The sequence below is a fragment of the Megascapheus bottae genome, chromosome 19 (assembly GCF_031878675.1).
Source record: "Megascapheus bottae isolate mThoBot1 chromosome 19, mThoBot2.hap1, whole genome shotgun sequence".
Taxonomy (NCBI): Eukaryota; Metazoa; Chordata; class Mammalia; order Rodentia; family Geomyidae; genus Megascapheus; species Megascapheus bottae.
In genome coordinates this window covers 10,999,973-11,018,544 of record NC_143527.1, presented here as the reverse complement: position 1 = coordinate 11,018,544, position 18,572 = coordinate 10,999,973, and the positions used below count along the sequence as shown (strand labels likewise).

At 42.7% G+C, this 18,572-nt stretch overlaps 1 protein-coding gene across 1 annotated transcript in view; it reads right to left on the bottom strand.

Moving 5' to 3' along the window:
* Ccbe1 (collagen and calcium binding EGF domains 1) overlaps positions 1-18,572 on the bottom strand; it is a 161,495-nt gene that overhangs the window by 20,687 nt on the left and 122,236 nt on the right. The window contains exons 3-4 of the mRNA XM_090353013.1: positions 7,861-7,913; positions 1,444-1,578 (exon numbers count right to left, since the gene is read on the bottom strand). Coding sequence (XP_090209139.1) covers positions 1,444-1,578; positions 7,861-7,913 — 188 coding nt within the window. The remainder of the gene's footprint in view (positions 1-1,443; positions 1,579-7,860; positions 7,914-18,572) is intronic.

The window sequence follows — 18,572 nt, the reverse complement described above, 5'->3', positions numbered from 1 at the left end:
CAAATCAACCGTGTGGCTCATGGGCTTGTTCCCTGAAGAAGAGTCTTTCCCACCATGGGGAGAGGGGAGGCCTGAGTCCATTTCCTGCTCACTGGCTGGAGACACAGGGCAGCAGTGGGGGGGAAGCAGGTCCCAGCCCCAGGCCCTGTGCACGAGGTGGCCAGAGAGAGCCCTGCCCTGAACTTCAGGAAGCCAATGGCATCCTAGCTGCTCCCCAGACCAGCTGCAGAGGACTCAGCTCTGGTAGGCCACATGTATACCAAGGGGAGGAGCCTGTTCACATCACGTGGGCGCCTTTCCCTGCCAGCCCAGGCTATGTCATAAGTAGCAGGGAAGTTTTCCAGCAGGACCTTCACTCAGCAAGCTTCTCCTCAGGCTGAGGCCTTCTCCCCAGAAAGAGAGGACATTTTTAATAGAATGCAAGGTGTGTGGGTCCCCAAATGCAAAGCTCAGGGTAAGGTAACTGAAATTCAAGCCCTGGTGCCTAGGACTGTGTCATGTGGAATGTCCCTCTGCCCCCAGAGGGAGGGGTGTGGTCCTCTCCATTCTTCACAGTTTCAGTGCCTTACTTTGGTAGTGAGAGGCACCATTCCCAGATGTGGCCTGGTGAAATCAGGTGACCTATGCCAAAATGGTTCTCCTGAGAACCCCTGCTTGGGTCTATCTGCCAGTCTCAGTTCATCTTCCACCTGATTCCGCAACTTCGCTGGGCATCTTCACTGGAAGCACTTGTGAAAACAAATGCACATTTCCAGGCTCAGCCCTCAGAGCTGTGACTCACTGGGTCTGGAGGGAAGGCTAAGGACCTATTTATTTTCAAAGTAAACGCAGACCCCAGCTGCTTCTGTGACAGGTTATCTATGGAGGGAGTGCACTCTGAAACACGGGGTTCTGGGGGACAATGAGTCGTACACTTGCCTTAGGACCTCAAAGAATGGTGGGAAAGCCTGGTCACTGGGAAGGAAAGGACAAAGCTGGTGGCAACTGGGAGTGTTCGGGCTGTTTGCTCAGCTGCAGCCAAGGTGGCTGGCTCCACTTCCCTTAGACTTTCTTACAACCTGCCTGTTCCACAGACATTATCCCTTTTCCTAGTTAGTTTCTGGGAATAAGTCTTACTTTGATGTTTAATATCTGATCACTTATACTCTGCTTCATACTATTCTAATGATATTTGACATTGTTGCTTTTCTCCAGCTCCTATCTCACGTTCAGTGAGGCTATTACTAGCTCCCTCGGATGCCCCAGGACACAGCTTGTTTTGCTCATCATGATGAAAGGTCATGAGCAATCTGGAAGGTCAGTCCAAACCCAACTCTACCCTCAAATGGAAGAATCAAAGATCAGAGCCACATCTCCGAGCTGGTCCGCTCATGAAGAAAAGTGTGACCATCTGAACAAGGTGTGTCCCTAAGCGCTGGCATTCAACTCACATGCCTAACATACCCAGGCAGTAGGGCTTCTCTCGTTTCCGGTGTCTTTCTCGGTCATATCGGTATCCTGGGTAACAAGTACACAGCACTCGGCCAAAGTTGTCTGTGCACTGCTGTTCGCAGGGGGCCTCGGCGCAGACGTCATAGTCTAAAAGAGAAAAGTGCAATCACATGAGCCACAGAAGGAGGTGGGGGACAGCACCCTCTGCTCTTCTTGGAGTTGTATTGTTTATTATATTATTATTATATTGAAGTAGTTGTACAAAGGGGTTTCTACTCAACAACTCAGTTTATGAGCACAATGCATCTTGATCAATGTTGTCCTTTCATCATTCTCTTCCATCTCTTTTAAATCCACCCATCACCCTGGTTTCCTTAATTTAGTAGGATAGAGACCATTGAAAATCATGAATGCATTCTCCCTCTTCTTTCCCTTGGTCTCACTTCCTTCCATCTCCAGCTCCTATTTCCTGGTAGTCATTTTGTTAGATTAAAGATCAATTGTTCAAAGGAATAACACCACTGGAATTCTCCCCTGCATAGTCTAGGCTTTAGTTAACACGTTTTTGGATATCTACATAGGAATCTGCAAGGCACATATATATTAATAAATTAGATCTCACTTCCACATAGGAGCAAAGACAGCATCCTTCACCTCTCTGGGCCTGACTTACCTCACTTCATATAATTTTTTCCCCCAGGTCTATCTATTTCTCTGCGACTGTGTGTTCCATAGTGGACAACTTAGTATGTAGCACCTCAGTAGGTGAGCGCAAATATCACTTGCACTTTCTCTCCTGGGTCACCTCTTCCTTCTTGGGTCTTCATTGTTATTCAGAGAGTAGATGCTTTAGCTGGTGTCACTCTCTGGCATTCACGTAGGGCTAATTTTGTCTTAAAAAAAAAAGACACAGGGACAGAAAATTCCTTCCAGAAGAATCTACAGAAATCTTTCGGTAGAAACTACAGAAAGGTGATGTATTAGCACGTGAGAAGGAGGGTCAGAAGTCAGTCAGGAGGAAGAGAGGAAGAAGGGAAGGATGCCTTTGAATAGAAATTCGAGTTGGTCAGGTTTGGTAGTGCAGGCTTGGTAGGAGCACTGTGGTTTGAGTCTTGTTTGGGCAAAGTTAATATGATACTATCTGAAAAACAAACTAAAGGCAAAAAAGACTAGGAACAGAACTCATGGTAGAGGGCCTGTCCAGTGAGTATATGACCCCAAGGTGCAATTTTTTCCCCCAAGTACTAAAAAAAAAAATATGAGTGTTCTCAGAGGTAGTGCGCATGTGAGTGTTGAAGGGACGCTCTTGCCAGTCCAAAGCTTGTGAAAGCTGAGGAGCATGATCTACTCATAAAGAGTTGGGGCATCTGCTCCTCTGGTTTTTTTTATGAGCTGCTGCTTCATGAGTTTCTGTCAGGACTTTGGCTCTGCGTCAGTAGCTCAGGCTTAGCATCTGCTCCCAGCCCAGAGCCAGCAAGTCATTAATCACGGCACTATCTCCCAAGGTGCTGACAGGTACACTCTGCTTGACCACAGGGGAGCCTGGATCTGCCGTGAAGGTGAACAGGCAGGGCTGGCTTGACAAGGATCCGCCATTCCCACACAACTCTGGAGAGCTATCCTGGTTGCTACAGGGATGACTCCAGGCCTGCTCTCCTGCTAGGCTCTCAGGCCACCTCAGGCCAAATGGGTTTTCCCTAAGAAACATCACCTCTGGGCATCTGAAGTGGGGAATAGAGAAGACCTTGGCCTGACTGAAGAGGAGCTGTTCTACTCACGGCTGCCCTTGACTGGGTAGCTGTCAGAGGAGAGAGGCAGAAGGGAAAGAAGCAGAGAGGCTGTCTATAGCACTGCCATTCAAGCTTGCTTTGAGATGCCCAGACTCCCTGCACATCAAATCCCCGCCTGCCTCCACATCTGGGTGTGCTTCACATCCCATCTGCGGATGGCCAGAATGCATTGCTTCTTCCCTTTAAGCACTCCCTGTTGATTTCCAGCCATGGAAGAGGCACAGTTAACTTCTGCTTTGCTTTTCTTTCTTTCTTTTTTTAAAAACAGTCTTGGGGTTTGAACTCAGAGCCTGCTGTCCCTGAGCTTTTATGTTCAAGACTAACACAGTACTACTTGAGCCACAGCTCCATTCCGGACTTTTTTTTTTACATAAGAGTCTCACAGACTTCCTGGTTGTTTCCCCTGGCCAACAGTTTCATTGACATTTTGTTGGATAACTCTACAGTGTTCACATTATAATGACACTATAAAAGTTGTTTTCTGCTAAGGCCGGAAATCTGACCACCTGAGGTATGCTGGGGTGGGTCATATGCTGAGCCTTTCTATTGGTTTCAAACCTGCTCTGCCCCTTTCCTTAGCTACTTTGTGACTTGAGACTTTAGTGACCACATTTCTTCTTTGCCAGCTATTCAATATTGCTGATAAAGGACATTGGGTTACAGAGGGGAAGCAGACAGACATACAGGCAAAAAGACAGGCAGACATACAGATAGACACACACACACACACACACACACACACACACACACACACACACACACGCCCCAAGAGGAGGGAGGAATGTGCACCTCTCTGCTTGCCTACTGCCTGTGTCTCCCACGCCTCATTTCATTCTTCCCTCTCCGTCCTCCCAGCAGTTTATTTGGCAGAAGCAGTAGATGACAGTTTGTAGCTTTCTCTATAGTTGTGGAACCAGGCTCATTCCATCCTGTTTCAAAGATATCAGCCTCAGCCAACAATGTGTCTCCTGGCCTCTCCTGGTCTCATGTTCTCCAAGTTGCCTCAGAGGTGTGGGGCCCATCCAACAGCACCTCCTCCCAGCCGAATCAGCCACCAAATCTGCGTGCCTAGCCTCGAGGTGGCAGCCGTGGTCTGTACTTATCTCTGTGGGACTGTTGTTCCTTTGCCTTTTCAGTTCCTGATGTCTAGCCAGTGATACATCCTAGTAAATATTCTCTGCAATGATATTTTAGATCCTGGAGCATTTCAGATTTCTACATTATAGATGCTCAACTGATAGATCTATGAAAACATTCACAAATCCCCCAAACTGTGAAATAGGAATCATTTCTGGTCTCAAGAATTTTGGAAAAGAGTTAACAAAGCACAGCACAGTACTAGAGGCTTGTAAGTTTTGGCTCAGGGGAGGTGGGAACAGGAGGATCTAGGGTTTAAGGCCAGTCTGGACTGTATAGTATGACCTTGTCTCACAGTGAGAGAGACAGAGAGGAGGGGGGGAGAAGGAGAAAGAACAAAGGGTAAGGATAGGAAAGAGACTCAACCTAAACTAAGTAAGCATTAAATATTCATTGATTACTTCTGTATTTGATGTCTAGTATTATTTCCCTTGAGATTTTCCCAACTGTAAGACCTCTCTATGTGCTCCTTAAGCTTCAAGTTATCTCCTCCTTTGTCCTTTTTCACAGCCTTGCTGTCCCCTTACTGTTTCATCCTTCTATCCATTGCTTTTACCTCCAACAATGCCCAGCCAGCTCCTCCACCTTACTCTTAGCACCTTGTTACCTGTGGCAGCCTGGCCAGTTTTCACGGGCCACTGTCAATACCAAGCCTACTCTATCTCCTCAACACAGTCTACTTGATCCTGTCGACGCCCTGGACTCTGTCACTCACTTGTGCACTTCCACGTTTGTTGAGTGCCTACCCTTCCAACTTGGCCATTCCCTGTGTGATCTCAGGTCCTTTCCCCCCATCCCTCCTCCTCCTCCTCCTCCTCCTCCTCATTGTCCCATCCTTCTCCTCTTCTACCTATCTCACTATGCAGCCCAGTCTGGGCTCAAAGCCTCTTACCTCAACCAATCAAGTGCTGAGATTGCAGAGCATACCATCATATACCATCACGTCTTGCTGATTTCAGGCTCGTTGAGCCTTCACTTCCTCACTTGTAAGAACAACAATACTCTTAGTGTTTGTTGCTTTTTTTTTTTTTTTTTTGCCAGTCCTGGGCTTGAGCTCAGGGCCTGAGCACTGTTCTTGGGCTTTTCTCAAGGCTTAGCACTCTGCCACTTGAGCCACAGCACCACTTCCAGCCTTTTTTCTATGTATGTGGTACTGAGGAATCAAACCTGGGTCTTTGTGCATGCAAGGCAGGCACTCTACCACTAGGCCAAACTCCCAGCCCCGTTTGTTGCTTTTTTATTAAAAGATTTTATTAGCACTGGTTTTGTGCACCATATTTCAAATGCCATGTTTAACAAACAAGCATTCAGGAAGGGAATCTCTATATGCAATCACTGGCCCATAAATTTTAGAACATAATTAAAATGAAGCTGAGACTTTGTATGTCACAGATACATATCGATCTATATAACATTATGTGTTTTTTTTCAATGCCGATAACTTTGGACAGCACATTAACACAGTGACCGAAGCAGGGGAAAAGTTTCCTGTGCTCTGCTTCTTCTGCTCCAGGCTCTCCAGACTGGCTGGCTACCAGTCAGGGACTAAGTCCCCAGAGGATTGAGTGCAAGCCCCTCCACATAGCTTGAGCTCAGCTCTCTGTTGGTGCATACTGACTGTGCACAATTGTGACCTTCATATGACATCTGCATGCATGTATCTAACATTCTTTCATCATTCCTACATCCTACCTACACTCATTTTCTTTAATTTAATTTTCTTTAAATTTTTTAATTGTAATTAATAGAGGGGTTACAGTTATATTTGCCAGATAGAAGGAGCATTATTTCACACACATTGACATACCTGCTCAAGTTTTTGTCCCCATTTCCCTCCCCCCACTCCCTCTACACTCATTTTCTTCTCAAGTAAATTCCCTTTTATTTTTCATGTCTTTCTTTTTTCTTGATTGTAATGTATTTAATTTTAATTTTTATTATTAAGTAGTTGCCCAAAGAAGTTTCAAGAGATCAGGCTGTGAGCATCTTCATCACTGTCACCCCTTGCAGGATCCTCCCTTGTTTCTCACCCTCATTTCTCATTCTCCTCTCCCATTCTTATCCTCAGGTTACACTGTTCAATTCTTACATAATGTACACTGAATATAATCATTAGATGTCTTTCTAAAAAAGCTACATCCTGTATATGAAAGAAAATGATATGATTTTACTTGTGAGTCTGGCTTACGTTGCTCAAATTTCATCTGTTTTTCTACAAATGACAGGAGTTTGTTCCTCTTCATGGCTAACATATATATATTTATATTGTATGTATAATATATCACATAATGTATAATGTATAATATAATGTATAACATAATGTATAACATAGCATATAACATAATATAATATAATATAATGTATAACATAATGTATAATATATCACATGGAGCATAATACATATACATATATCATGTGTTTTCCTTAGCTGTTAATCTGTTTTAAGGGTATTTAGCCCACAACTTGCCTATTCTGAATACTGCTGCAGCAAATTAAAGTTCAAAATAGGAACCCTTATGCATTTTTGGTGGGAATATAAATTAGTTCAGCCATAAAAGAGCTTAGTATAAAGTTCCTCACAAAAGTAGCAATGCATAGGTATATATGTGTATGTATATGCACACATTTTTTTCCTGGGTATATAAGTATATCCTAAGAAACCAAAGTCAGCCTATATTAAAGGTCTTTGCACCCCAAGTTTCTCAGTTCTTAACTATTTAGCTGGCTAAATAGGATCATCCTGTCATCTGGCCAATCAAGGGACAGCAGAGATTAGAAATCTTTTCCTGGAAAGAAGCCAAATCGTCTGCTGCAACTTTTCAATTCCATTATTGTCATGAAAAAGAAGGCAAAAACAATACTAGGCCTATGAGCATAACTGTATTTAATAAAATTTCCTTTCCTGAATCAGGTGATGCCAGGTCATGCTTCTTTGATCTCTCATGTAGAGTAGCAAATTTGAACAGCAACACTCTTGCCTCCCCAGTAGCTGGCATGATAGGCATTCAGCCATGGCAAAATTGTTTTGAAAATTAAGGATTAGCATATGAAAGCATAATAAAATTGAACTTATTCTGGTCCATTTCTTATTCCTCACTCTGAAGTGTTCACCTGGTGGGTGGGTCCATGCATTACATACCAGTGCTGTGCTAAGCAGGATTTGCTGATGGTCATAAGAAGGGACAACACATTCAGCACATAGCAAGCAGCTCTCGCCATCACCAGAAGAGGGCTGAGCTATAATGGATATAGGAAATGCTAACTAGGTAATTTAGTAAGCATGAACCTGAAGGGTGGATGTATGTCACTGAAACCTGTCATGATTTTGATAGAACATTTTATATGTAATGCATCAGCATGTGGAAAATGTAATGCCTGCAAGAATCATACACAGATACAGAGATACCTAACATAGACCACATTTATCCATGTCGACTTGAATTTTATAGACTTCTAATGATTCATCCATTGTGGATAAAGTAAGATCTTTTATATTACATACCTTCTGGGATACACTGTCCAAGAACAAATTTATATCCTTTGCAGCATTTTTTCCTAAGAGACAAACAAGAAGGCATTTTAGGTGTGCTGTTAGATTAAAAATAAAATTGTTAGAGTTCCGTCTGGCTGTCTATCCATCTAGTTGTCAGTACTGCGGTTTGAATTTGAAGACTTCATGCTGATTAGGGGAAAATGGAGCTCCATTTCTATATTTTATGTGAAGTAGTACAGTACAGACATTTTCCCTCTGCCTTTCCACATATTCTGCATCCAGTGTGTTCTCTTCTGGTCTCTCCTATGTGGAGCTCACATAAGCTTCCACTTCCCACCCCATATGGCAGAAGCAAAGAAATAACCAGGAATCACAAATGTCAAGACCACGACCCAAGCCATCTGCAAATGGCTATGATTTAAAAATGGTAATTAAACTATCATTAAAAAACTATTTCTTTGAAACAAAAAATCATTCTCAAGGTTATTTCTGCTGGGATGATACTGTCTCTTGTGTGTAAATACTGATTTTAGGAAGCTAAGTGAAACAGTCTATCGAGTGGGGACTGCACCTCATCCATACCACTTGTATGGGCAGCTCACTCACGGGCTTCAGTGGGCAAAGTGACACATGTTATTGATCTGGGAAGTAAGTCCGAAAGCAAGCTCCCACCTGAGTCAAATGGTCATCGCCCAGGTGAAAACATTTTAACAGATTTATATTCACTTTTATACCATGTTTCAATAAAATAATGCAACAATTACCTTCTATATTTACAAACTGCAAATCCTCTCACTCTAGTATGGGTCAATTCACTTTCCCTGGCTCAGTCTCCTAGGTGAATTCTCATTTAGAAGAAAAACATAAATAATTTCTTTCTAAAACATAAAGTCTTTATAAATAAGGACTCTTGAATTTCATACAAGACAATTCCAAAACTAAGTTCAGTACGGCAGTGCCATTTCATTCCTCTCCTGGGGTCATTTCCCGCATGCTACACAGCTGTGGTAGAAGGGTTACTTCAAAAGCACAGATGGGGCTGAGTGCAGGTGGCTCATGCCTATAATCTAGCTGCTTAGGAAGATGAGATATGAGGATCATGGTTCTAAGCCAACACAGGCAGGAAAGTCTATAAGATGCTTATCTCAATTAATCACCAAAAAAGCCAGAAGTAGAGCTATGGTTCAAGCAGTAGAAGGCTAAACTCGAGAGGAAAAGAAATGCTTAGGGACAATGGCCAGACCATGAGTTCAAGCACCAGGACTGGCACACAAAAGCAAACAAAAAACACAGGTGTGGCATTTAGGATGTTCTAAAACAGATTTGAACAAACTAGCCAAGGCTCCCTTGCCTATCTTTGATTTCCAAGTATGAACCTGGGTCCTCTTTAGTATTTTCATCTTCAAATGAAATTATCCCTCCACCCACCCATTTACCCATCCATTCAACCACCCATTATCCATCTATCCATCCATGGGGCCATCCTTCTGTCCATCCACATATTCATTCAATTTCCCGAGATGAATGACATGCAGCAATGTTCCAGCCTTTCCCATTTGAAATAATTTTCAACCATATCCACCCACAATGTAATCTTACATGTCAAGGGAAACCCATGGAGAATAAATTGGTGATGATGATGATGATAATGATTTAGAACAGATGTAAAGGATCTACCTTTACATTGTATGGAACTTAAAACTCAGTCTGGTTTCTCATGGTTTTAAAAACAGTCCAAGCTCCAAACAAGCAAAAGAAAACCAACTTTAAAAGAAGTATTCATTACAGTTACTACCTACTGTATTACTTGCAGCCATCCTACTGAAAACTGTAGGAGGGAAAATCAAAGTGAAGTGATCCATAAGAAAGAGGCATGGGAGAAAACATGTGGTTTTGATACTCAAATCTTTGGTCCAACACTGTATTTAAACATATGGTTCTATTTTGTTCCAAATTAAATACTATGCCTAAGGTATAATCTTCTGAAACTCATTTTCAAGTTCTCAAAATGGAGATGATACCTTCAAGCTCTCTGAATCCAAGACAATAAAATGTCACCTTTTTGAGCATTTTAAGGACTTGAGATTGTCCACACAATAGAGCCAGAAGCATTTTTTTTTTGAGACAGGGCTCATTATGTAGCCCATGCTGGAAAGTATTACCAAGTCTGGCTCTGTTACTTGCTTTTTGAAGGAACTAAGTGATAATACAGTGATTTGAAATGCTTTCAAAAGTTATATAGCTCTAGCAGAAGATCCAAATTTGATGATGGAGAGGCATTATTTAAATACCCACTTTCGTTTAGAATTACCTTTCCCTTTGGGTTTTGCCTTAATTACATCACAGAGGCCAGCCCTACTCCAAGGAAAGGACATTAAGATTCCTATGTATCCTCCTGCCTGCCCCAGAATTCCTGGCAGACATGTCATAATTTTGCCTGTGGAACACTCACTGATCCTAAATTTGCATTTAAAATAAATACATAATCCAAAGTCTCTAAATAAACCCCAATGGTGTGTGTTATACTATTTCAAAGCTTACTTACAACTTAATTTATGTATAATGAAGTTGAGTTGGCCAAAATGAAATCTTATCATGCAAGCCAGGATGCTCATCAAACCCAACTACAAACACTTCTGTGCCGTTTGTCTCTTTAAGAAAAATAAACTGGGAAGAAGAAAGCTCATGAACATTCTGGGGAGGCAGTGGTTCTTAATGTGCTTCAGGTGTTGTAGCTTGTTTTTTCCAAATGCAAATGTTTTTCTCAGTTCCTGGCACAGGGAAGTGATCATTAAATGGTTTGTGACCTAGATAAGGCAGTGTCTGGTACAGGCTTTCTTGATTAAGGCATTTCCCCTGGGGTGCTCCTGAGAATTGTCACATGCAAAAAATTATAAATACAATTGATACAGCCAAGAATACATCCCTTCAGCCAGGTGTGTAGAAGAGGTTTGAGGAGGAAAAGCTAAATCACAGAAATGAAGATAACAGAGAGCACACCACCAGGCTGTGTGCTGGTTAGTGTTGAGTCTACAAAAGAATTTTTAGAATTCTGCCTATAAGAATTAGAGGCCTAGAAAGGATCTTGCTAGAACGAATAAGTCGACAACTATTAACACTCTCACAGTAATTGAAGGGTTAATTTTCCTTAGATAAACTTGGGGTTTCCCTTGCACAACTGCCTTCTCATGCGGCTGACACACAGATTTCTTTTGTTAAATATAACTAACTTTTTTGTTGTTATTAAGGTGTACAGAGGTGTTAGAATTCCATAAATCAGGTAATAAATACAATTTTCTTGGACAATCTTCCTCTTCCTTTGCTTTCTTCTAGTTAGATTTTTCTTTAAAAAAATTTTTTTTAATGTATTGCATTGGATTATCTTCTGTTTTGGCAGTACTGGGCATTGAACTCTTGGGCTCATGCTTATTAGGCAAACAGGAGATATGCCTGAGTCCATTGCTTTTCTTTCAGATTTTAGGGTATCACACTAACTTTTCTCAGACTATGATCCCCTACCTCCACCTCCTGAATAGCTAGTACTCTAGATACCATGTAGAGAGAACTACAATTCTGAATTTTTAAGAGCATTTTATAGATTTTGGCACCAGGTTTTGTGTAGTAGATGTACTACTGATTTAGGATCCAGCAAATCCAGTTTACAGTTTTGACTTTGACTCTCTACAAGGTAGGGAGGTGAGATGAGACTTAATTTTTAAAATTTTATTTATTTATTTTGCCAGTCCTGGGGCTTGAACTCAGGGCCCGAGCACTGTCCTTGGGCTTTCTCAAGCCTAGCACTCTATCACATGAGCCACAGCACCACTTCTGGCTTTTCTATGTATGTGGTACAAAGGAATTGAAACTGGGTTTTCATGCATGCTAGGCAAGTACTCTACCACTAGGCCAAACTCCCATCCCTGTGATACTTACTGTTTAAACTTGGTGAGCTTATTTCCTCAGGATAAAGCATGGATAAGTAACACTTGCCTTTTAGGATCATTGCAGAGATGACAGAAAACATAAAGAAGGGGCTGAGGACATGGTGCTGTGGTTCAAGTGGTAGAGTGCTAGGGTTGAGCTGAAGAGCTCAGGCACAGTGCCAAGGCCCAGAGTTCAATCCCCACAATCGACAAAAAAAAAGAAGAAAAAAGAAAAAGAAAAAAAAAAGGGGCCCAAGGCAGGTCTGGCTTGGGGTCAGTGTAGTGTTCTTACTGCAGCTTTATGAACCCAGTTACTTTGTGAATTTGTCCAGTTTCTTTCACCTTACAGCTCATCTATTTCTCCCATTGCTTACTCAATAGCAACCATTATCTCTTCTAAGACCAAAGTGAGGTGGGGAGCTGGGGAGATCAACATTTCTCATTTCTAGATGGCAGAATTGTAATATTTCTGACCCTTTTTCTTTCTTCAGATAAAGCTTAAATAATGAGAACAAGAAATAAACTTCCCAACCCTTCACTGAATGGAATTTCCTCTTTGTAACTGCTATACCTGCCTGCTCTCTCTTGACCCATTTTGTTTCCTTCTTGGCTACACAAGTGTGTTTCCACCCCATCCACCATCATTATCTTGTACTCTGTCATTACTGTGCCAACCAGGGAGAAATTGCCATTCATCAGCGTCATCATCATGAACTGCCAGGCTTCAACTCTGTTGATTTTGACCGAGTTCCCGAGAGCTCAGAGATGGGAAACCATCAGGAAATTACTTTAGGAAATTACAGTGCCATTTACTGGGATATTTATACTTTCCTTCTTTGCTTCAAACTACTATTCTGACAGAAGCTTGCTTTACAGACTATTTTAATGGGAGCAATTTTCTCATTTGTGAGACATGTTTAGACGGTGACCTCTGCTAACATGCACTCCTACTACTGGCAAGTTTTGGAAACACTGTTGGTTGTGAATCTTACTCTGTGGCTTACCAGCGAGGGGCGGCTGAGGCAAAGAGGTCCTTCCCTGCCAGCTGTGTGGTTCTCTGTGGGCAGAGACAGTGGGGGACGTGATTCCATGTCCTGGAGACTTATTTATTCTGATTTTTGTCCTTAACTCCATGCGCCTTCTAGGAACACAGGAATCTTTAATAATACTATCACAGCTTTTATCAAGCAAATCATATCTTCAAGCACTGCCTTACACAATAAAGTGACGAGCATCATGGGCGCTGGCATTCCTAAATGCTTCCCCACTTGCTGTCTCATTCTCCCACTCTGGATATTTTTCTACACTTTGGCCATTGCTTCCTAACTCCTCTCTTTCTCAAAAAGGAGTGGAGTAAGATGAGGTGGAGACCTTGTCCTGTATATTCCGCGTGTGCGTGCGTGCGTGTGTGTGTGCGTGCGTGCGTGCGTGCGTGTGTGTGTGTGTGTGTGTGTGATTCTGGAGATTGAACTCAGAACTTGCAAATGTCCTACCTCCACGCATTTGAGCTGCCTCTTTACATTTTGCCTTTCAGTTTGTTCCTTTCGCTGGCTTGGCATCAGGCCACCATTCTGAGTAGCTGGGACTATGGAGAGGTAGAACTGTGCCTGGCTTCTGTTGTCCAATTTCAACTCTCTCACCATTTTTTTTTTGCCCAGAACTCCTAAACTGTAATCCTCTAGGCATCTCAAGAGCTGTCATTTCACTTGCTTATGTTTTCTAACTTTGCCCTACATATGACTTTTGTAATAAGAAAATGTTATATTTTAAATCTTTTAATATAAAAGTCAATCTCATTGCCAAGCAAAAAACAACAAAAGAATTGCTTCTCTAGACGGAGCCAGAAATTTGAAGCAAATGTTCTACTTTTTTCTTTTTTTATTTTTTATTGTCGGGGTAATGTACAGAGGAGTTATAGTTACATTCACCAGGTAGTAGTGCATTACTTCTCACACATTGATACCCCTTCTCATGTTTTTGTCCCCATTTCCTTCCCCTCACCCCTCCCAACCACCTTGTTTCTCCCCTTCCCTTTCCTATTTCAAATAAACAAATAAACGTATATACAATATACCAGGGAACAAAGTTAGATATAGAAACAATATGAGATTTACCAAAGTGCGAAAAGGAGAAGAGAAATAACATAGTACATTAAGAACAACAATCACACAAGGTAACACTTTTGTTTCCATATCGTAGAGATCCTTTCATTTGGTCTCATCCTATTTTTTCAATATAATTTTCTGTTCCCTAAAATCACCCAAATTACCACCCCCTCTCCCGCAGCAGCAACATTCTCAAGTCATTCCTGTCACAGAGACAGCTGTTTGCCTGTATTTTACTTTTCTATTTGTTTTCTCTACAGCTGAGCACATACCTACCCATCCAGAATGGAAGCAACAGCCCCAGTCTCTCACCCTCCCAGGCACGGTCTGTGAAGTATCTGGCTAATAATGTGTGTGAGCAGTCCTGAGAGTTATGACTTTTAGGTAGTGCCCCCTTCATGGCGGGACATACGGGTTCTCCTTCCTCCACCTGTCCAGGATCGGGGAGTAATTGTGCTGGTGATGCTCTAGTTTGGTGTGATGGATGAGTCCACACTAAAGGAAAGAGCCACCATACTGCTCAGTTGCAGTGACAGCCAAAGACACCTGACAGCATTGTGTACGCAAGGAAGACAAAGCCCATCTTGTTTAAGACATTATTTTTGGCTTCATTTATTGGAACCTAACACACATGCAAAGCCAAAATGATAGAAGGAATTGGATCGATGGAGAAAGGCTACTGAAATGCAAGGTTAGTAAGCCAAAAGGGGCCCAGAGAACACAACTTTTATTCTGTTCCAGAACATCCATTTATTGGAGCTCCCTTGAACCTTTTTAAAAATGCTGATCCTTGAAATGCAAATGTCTGGAACCTTCCATGTAAATCATCTAAATCTGGAGGATGCTTCCTCTTGACAAGGCTACAGCCTCTCTCTTTACCACACAGTGTGGGCACGCATTCCTTGGCATTCAGCTCTTATTTTTCTACTCTTGACAATGTAAGTGAGATCTCAGTACTGGAGCATGCTACTATAGTTTGCTCAAAATTCTGTCCCCAGTTCCTTGGGAACTTGGAATTCAGTGAGGAAGTCTTATAGCTTCACCTGTAGTGACTTTAAAAGAGGGAGAAGACACATCAGATATCTTCCGTCATAGATTATTTGACCATGTGATACATCCCATTGCACCATACCCAAAGTCCTTCAGTAAAATCCAACAGTTTAAGTCACTAGAAGGAGAAATTCACAAACCATCAAAATTAAGATATTTACGAATCAGCCACAAATTCACAGCTGAGAGCAGGAATCTTCCATTTTAAATTCTGATCTTCCCAAGGATCCAGTGCCACAGTCAACAGTTTAATTCAGATTCATTAAAACCAGAGGCACTGAGTGTGACTTCAAAACACCTGATTAAGTACGTACTATGCAAATAGTATGCATTTCGATGTGTTGTTTGGTATTTATAACTCTCTTTCTCTCTCTCTCTCTCTCTCTCTCTCTCTCTCTCTCTCTCTCTCTCTCTCTCTTCTCTCTCTCTCTCTCTCTCTCTCTCTCTCTCTCTCTCTCTCTCTCTCTCTCTCTCTCTTTCTTTTTTTTGTGGGTCATGAGGCTTGAACTTGGCCTGGGCGCTGTCCCTGAGCCCTTCAGCTCAAGGCTATTGCCCTACCCTTGAGCCAAGCCCCTCTTCCCATTTTCCAGCGGTTAATTGGAGATAAGAGTCCCAGGTCCTTTTGTGCCTGGGATGGCTTTGAACCTCGATCTCAGATCTCAGCTTCCTGAGTAGCTGGCTCTCATAACTCTTTCTTACTGAGGGGAAAACAGAAGCTACCAGCATTTAAATAATGTTCAAATTAGTCACTGAGGTGCAATGTGACATTCAATGTGGGTGAAATATACATGCACAGCTAGGCATAACACAAGACTGAACTAAAAGTATCACAGCAGTTATACAATGAGTTTTGTGGCACAGAGACACAGAGATACAGAGTTTGATTACATCATTCCTGACTTAGACACACCAGACGCCATCTTATGTAGGGACATAGAAGGGAGTGTGGATAACTCATTGACTACCCGTTTCAGTACAAGTTTGGCCCCAAGGCAGTTCTCAGCTGCACAATCTCTTTTTCCTTCTGGAAAAAATGACTTCTTATTTTGTTGACTCAGGAAGGTTGTCTTTAAGGTATGTTTAACAAGCCTTAATTTATGCGTAGGTCTTTTTAAAGATCATCAAAAAATGAAAAGTCATAATGACTTTTCCTTGTCAATGATAGGTCCACTTTTCAACCAATTTACATTCCTCTGGTAGCTGATATATAATTTAATGAGAGGGGAGGGGCCTCCATATCTCTATAATTGAGTCTATTGTGGATGCTATGCTATCTGCCTCTCCCTCCCCCCGCCCTGCTTTTGTACTATTAAGTGGTGATAGTGTTTAGACCAATCTCTGACAACCATTTTGGTCTTGGTTTGTGATGAAAGGAAGCTGTCAGGAGAATACTGTGTAGGTTATAGGAGGCCATACTATTTGCTCAGCCCCCTTCTGTTGACCAATCACTTAGTCCAGTGTCTGAAGATGCACATTTACTGGGTGTATTCTCACCGAGCTGTAGTTGACTACAGCCCTTGCCTTGGAAAAAACCTATCCAAGACACCATTTATAACAACATAGTTTTCTCTCTTCTTCCTCTCCCCGCCACCTTGTGTTTTATCTTTTCTGGCCCCATGTGGGTTCTTTTTCTTCTTCCTTCCTCCTTTCCTGCATTACGGCGTACAGAAGGAATTAGAGACTGCCAGGCACATGGTGTGACCTCAGTAGTATGTCTTGTAGGAAAGAATGACAGATTGCTTTTTTTTTTAACCATCTTTCAGCCTCCTGGGTCTGAAAATATGCAATTTTATCTGAAGTGAAATACCAGGAAAGCTGCCCAGAGAACCAATAGATTCCAAGGGGCTCAGAATCCAGGCAACTTTGCCACCCTATCTGGGCCGGTTGTCGTCGTCGTCGTCGTCTTCTTCTTCTTCTTCTTCTTCTTCTTCTTCTTCTTCTTCTTCTTCTTCTTCTTCTTCTTCTTCTTCTTCTTCTTCTTCTTGTTCTTCTTCTTCCTCCTCCTCCTCCTCCTCCTTTTTACTGTAGGCAAGCCTCTTAACATCTCCAGCCCTTGTAATATAGAGTTCTGTTTAGAGGGTATAACTGCAACAAGCCTATGACCAGATACAGACTAGCTACAAAAATAGCAGCTTAAGAGCCTTGCCTGAGATTATGCTGGGAAGGACAGATGGACTCAGGAGTTCAAGTTCTCAGAAGCACAGTGTCTGGCTCAAGATGGCCACTTGGTACCACGCTCTGACTGAGAAGAGATACAGGTGTGTGTGTCCTCGCACCTGCTTAATTAAGTTTATCCACTTGGAACTGGGAAGTGGCCATGACAGACAGCTAAACCAACCAATTGATGGGGGTCCTAGAGATCCTGTCCTGGGCTGTCCCTCCCCTCTGAAAACAATACCTCCTGCCACCCCACAACTCTAGAAGAGGACCCCTGGGCCTGAGGTGCTCTGGCATACAAAAAAATTGAAAATCAAGTTTCTAAGAGAGGTCTGAGCTGTGAGAAGTTAAACTAAGTGAGTGACCGTGTTTAAAGTGAGGGATGAACTCCAGAGAGAATGGGTATGCAGGGAAGAGGCCCTCAGGTCTTCACCTGCTGAGGTGTACTGTGGCCAGGTCTCTCCTGCTTGGCCCCAACGCACGTGCTCTGTTCTCTGAGGATCAGCTCTACCTCCTCCTCTGGGAATCCTTCCCTGAATTCCCAGCCCGCTGGAAGGGCTTTCTACTTCCTCTGAGCATCCACATTCTCACTATCTGTGGTAGTCTCAGGACAAGTCCAAGAGTAAAGTTAATGGTTCAGTCTCCTGGATACATGCTACACATAGCTTAAATATGTTTTGATGGGGGTGAGGCTGTTTTTGAATGCAGAAAGACCCATGCCTAGGCCTAGTCACATCAAAGTTGATTCAAAATCTCTGCGATGGAAGCAGGAATCAGCCTTTTAAATGGAGCTGGCTACCTGTAATCCTAGCTATTTAGGAGGCTGAGATCTGAGGATCATAATTTGAAGCCAGATGGTGCAGGAAAGCCCATGAGACTCTTACCTCTCATTAGTTACTGAAAAGCTGGAAGTAGAGCTGGGACTCAAGTGGTCGCAAAAAAGCTCAGGGAAAGCTGGGCGTGGTGGCTCACGCCTGTAATCCTAGCTACTCAGGAGGCTGAGATCTGAGGATCAAGGTTCAAAGCCAGATCGGGCACAAAAGGACCTGAGACTCTTATTTCCAATTAACCTCTAGAAAATGAGAAGTGGGGCTTGGCTCAAGGGCAGGGTAGTAGTCTTGAGCTGAAGAACTCAGGGATAGCAGCCAGGCCCTGAGTTTAAGCCACAGGACTGGTGAATAAACACACACACACACACACACACACACACACACACACACACACACACACACCAAGAACAAGAGGCATAGCTGGAATTTGAAGATGCTGAGTTTTACTACCTCTTGTGTAGGGCTACTGAAAGCACCCTACCCTGCAACCCTCACCATCAGCTGGTGCCCTCAAACATGTGTTAAACAATTGCACCCTGGCTTCACCATCTCAACAGTCTGCTGGCAGGGTGTGGGTGCACATACTGCTCTTTATGTTAGGTGATGATCTGATATGTATCATCTTCTGATTTGGCAGCCCAAGAACACGATAATCC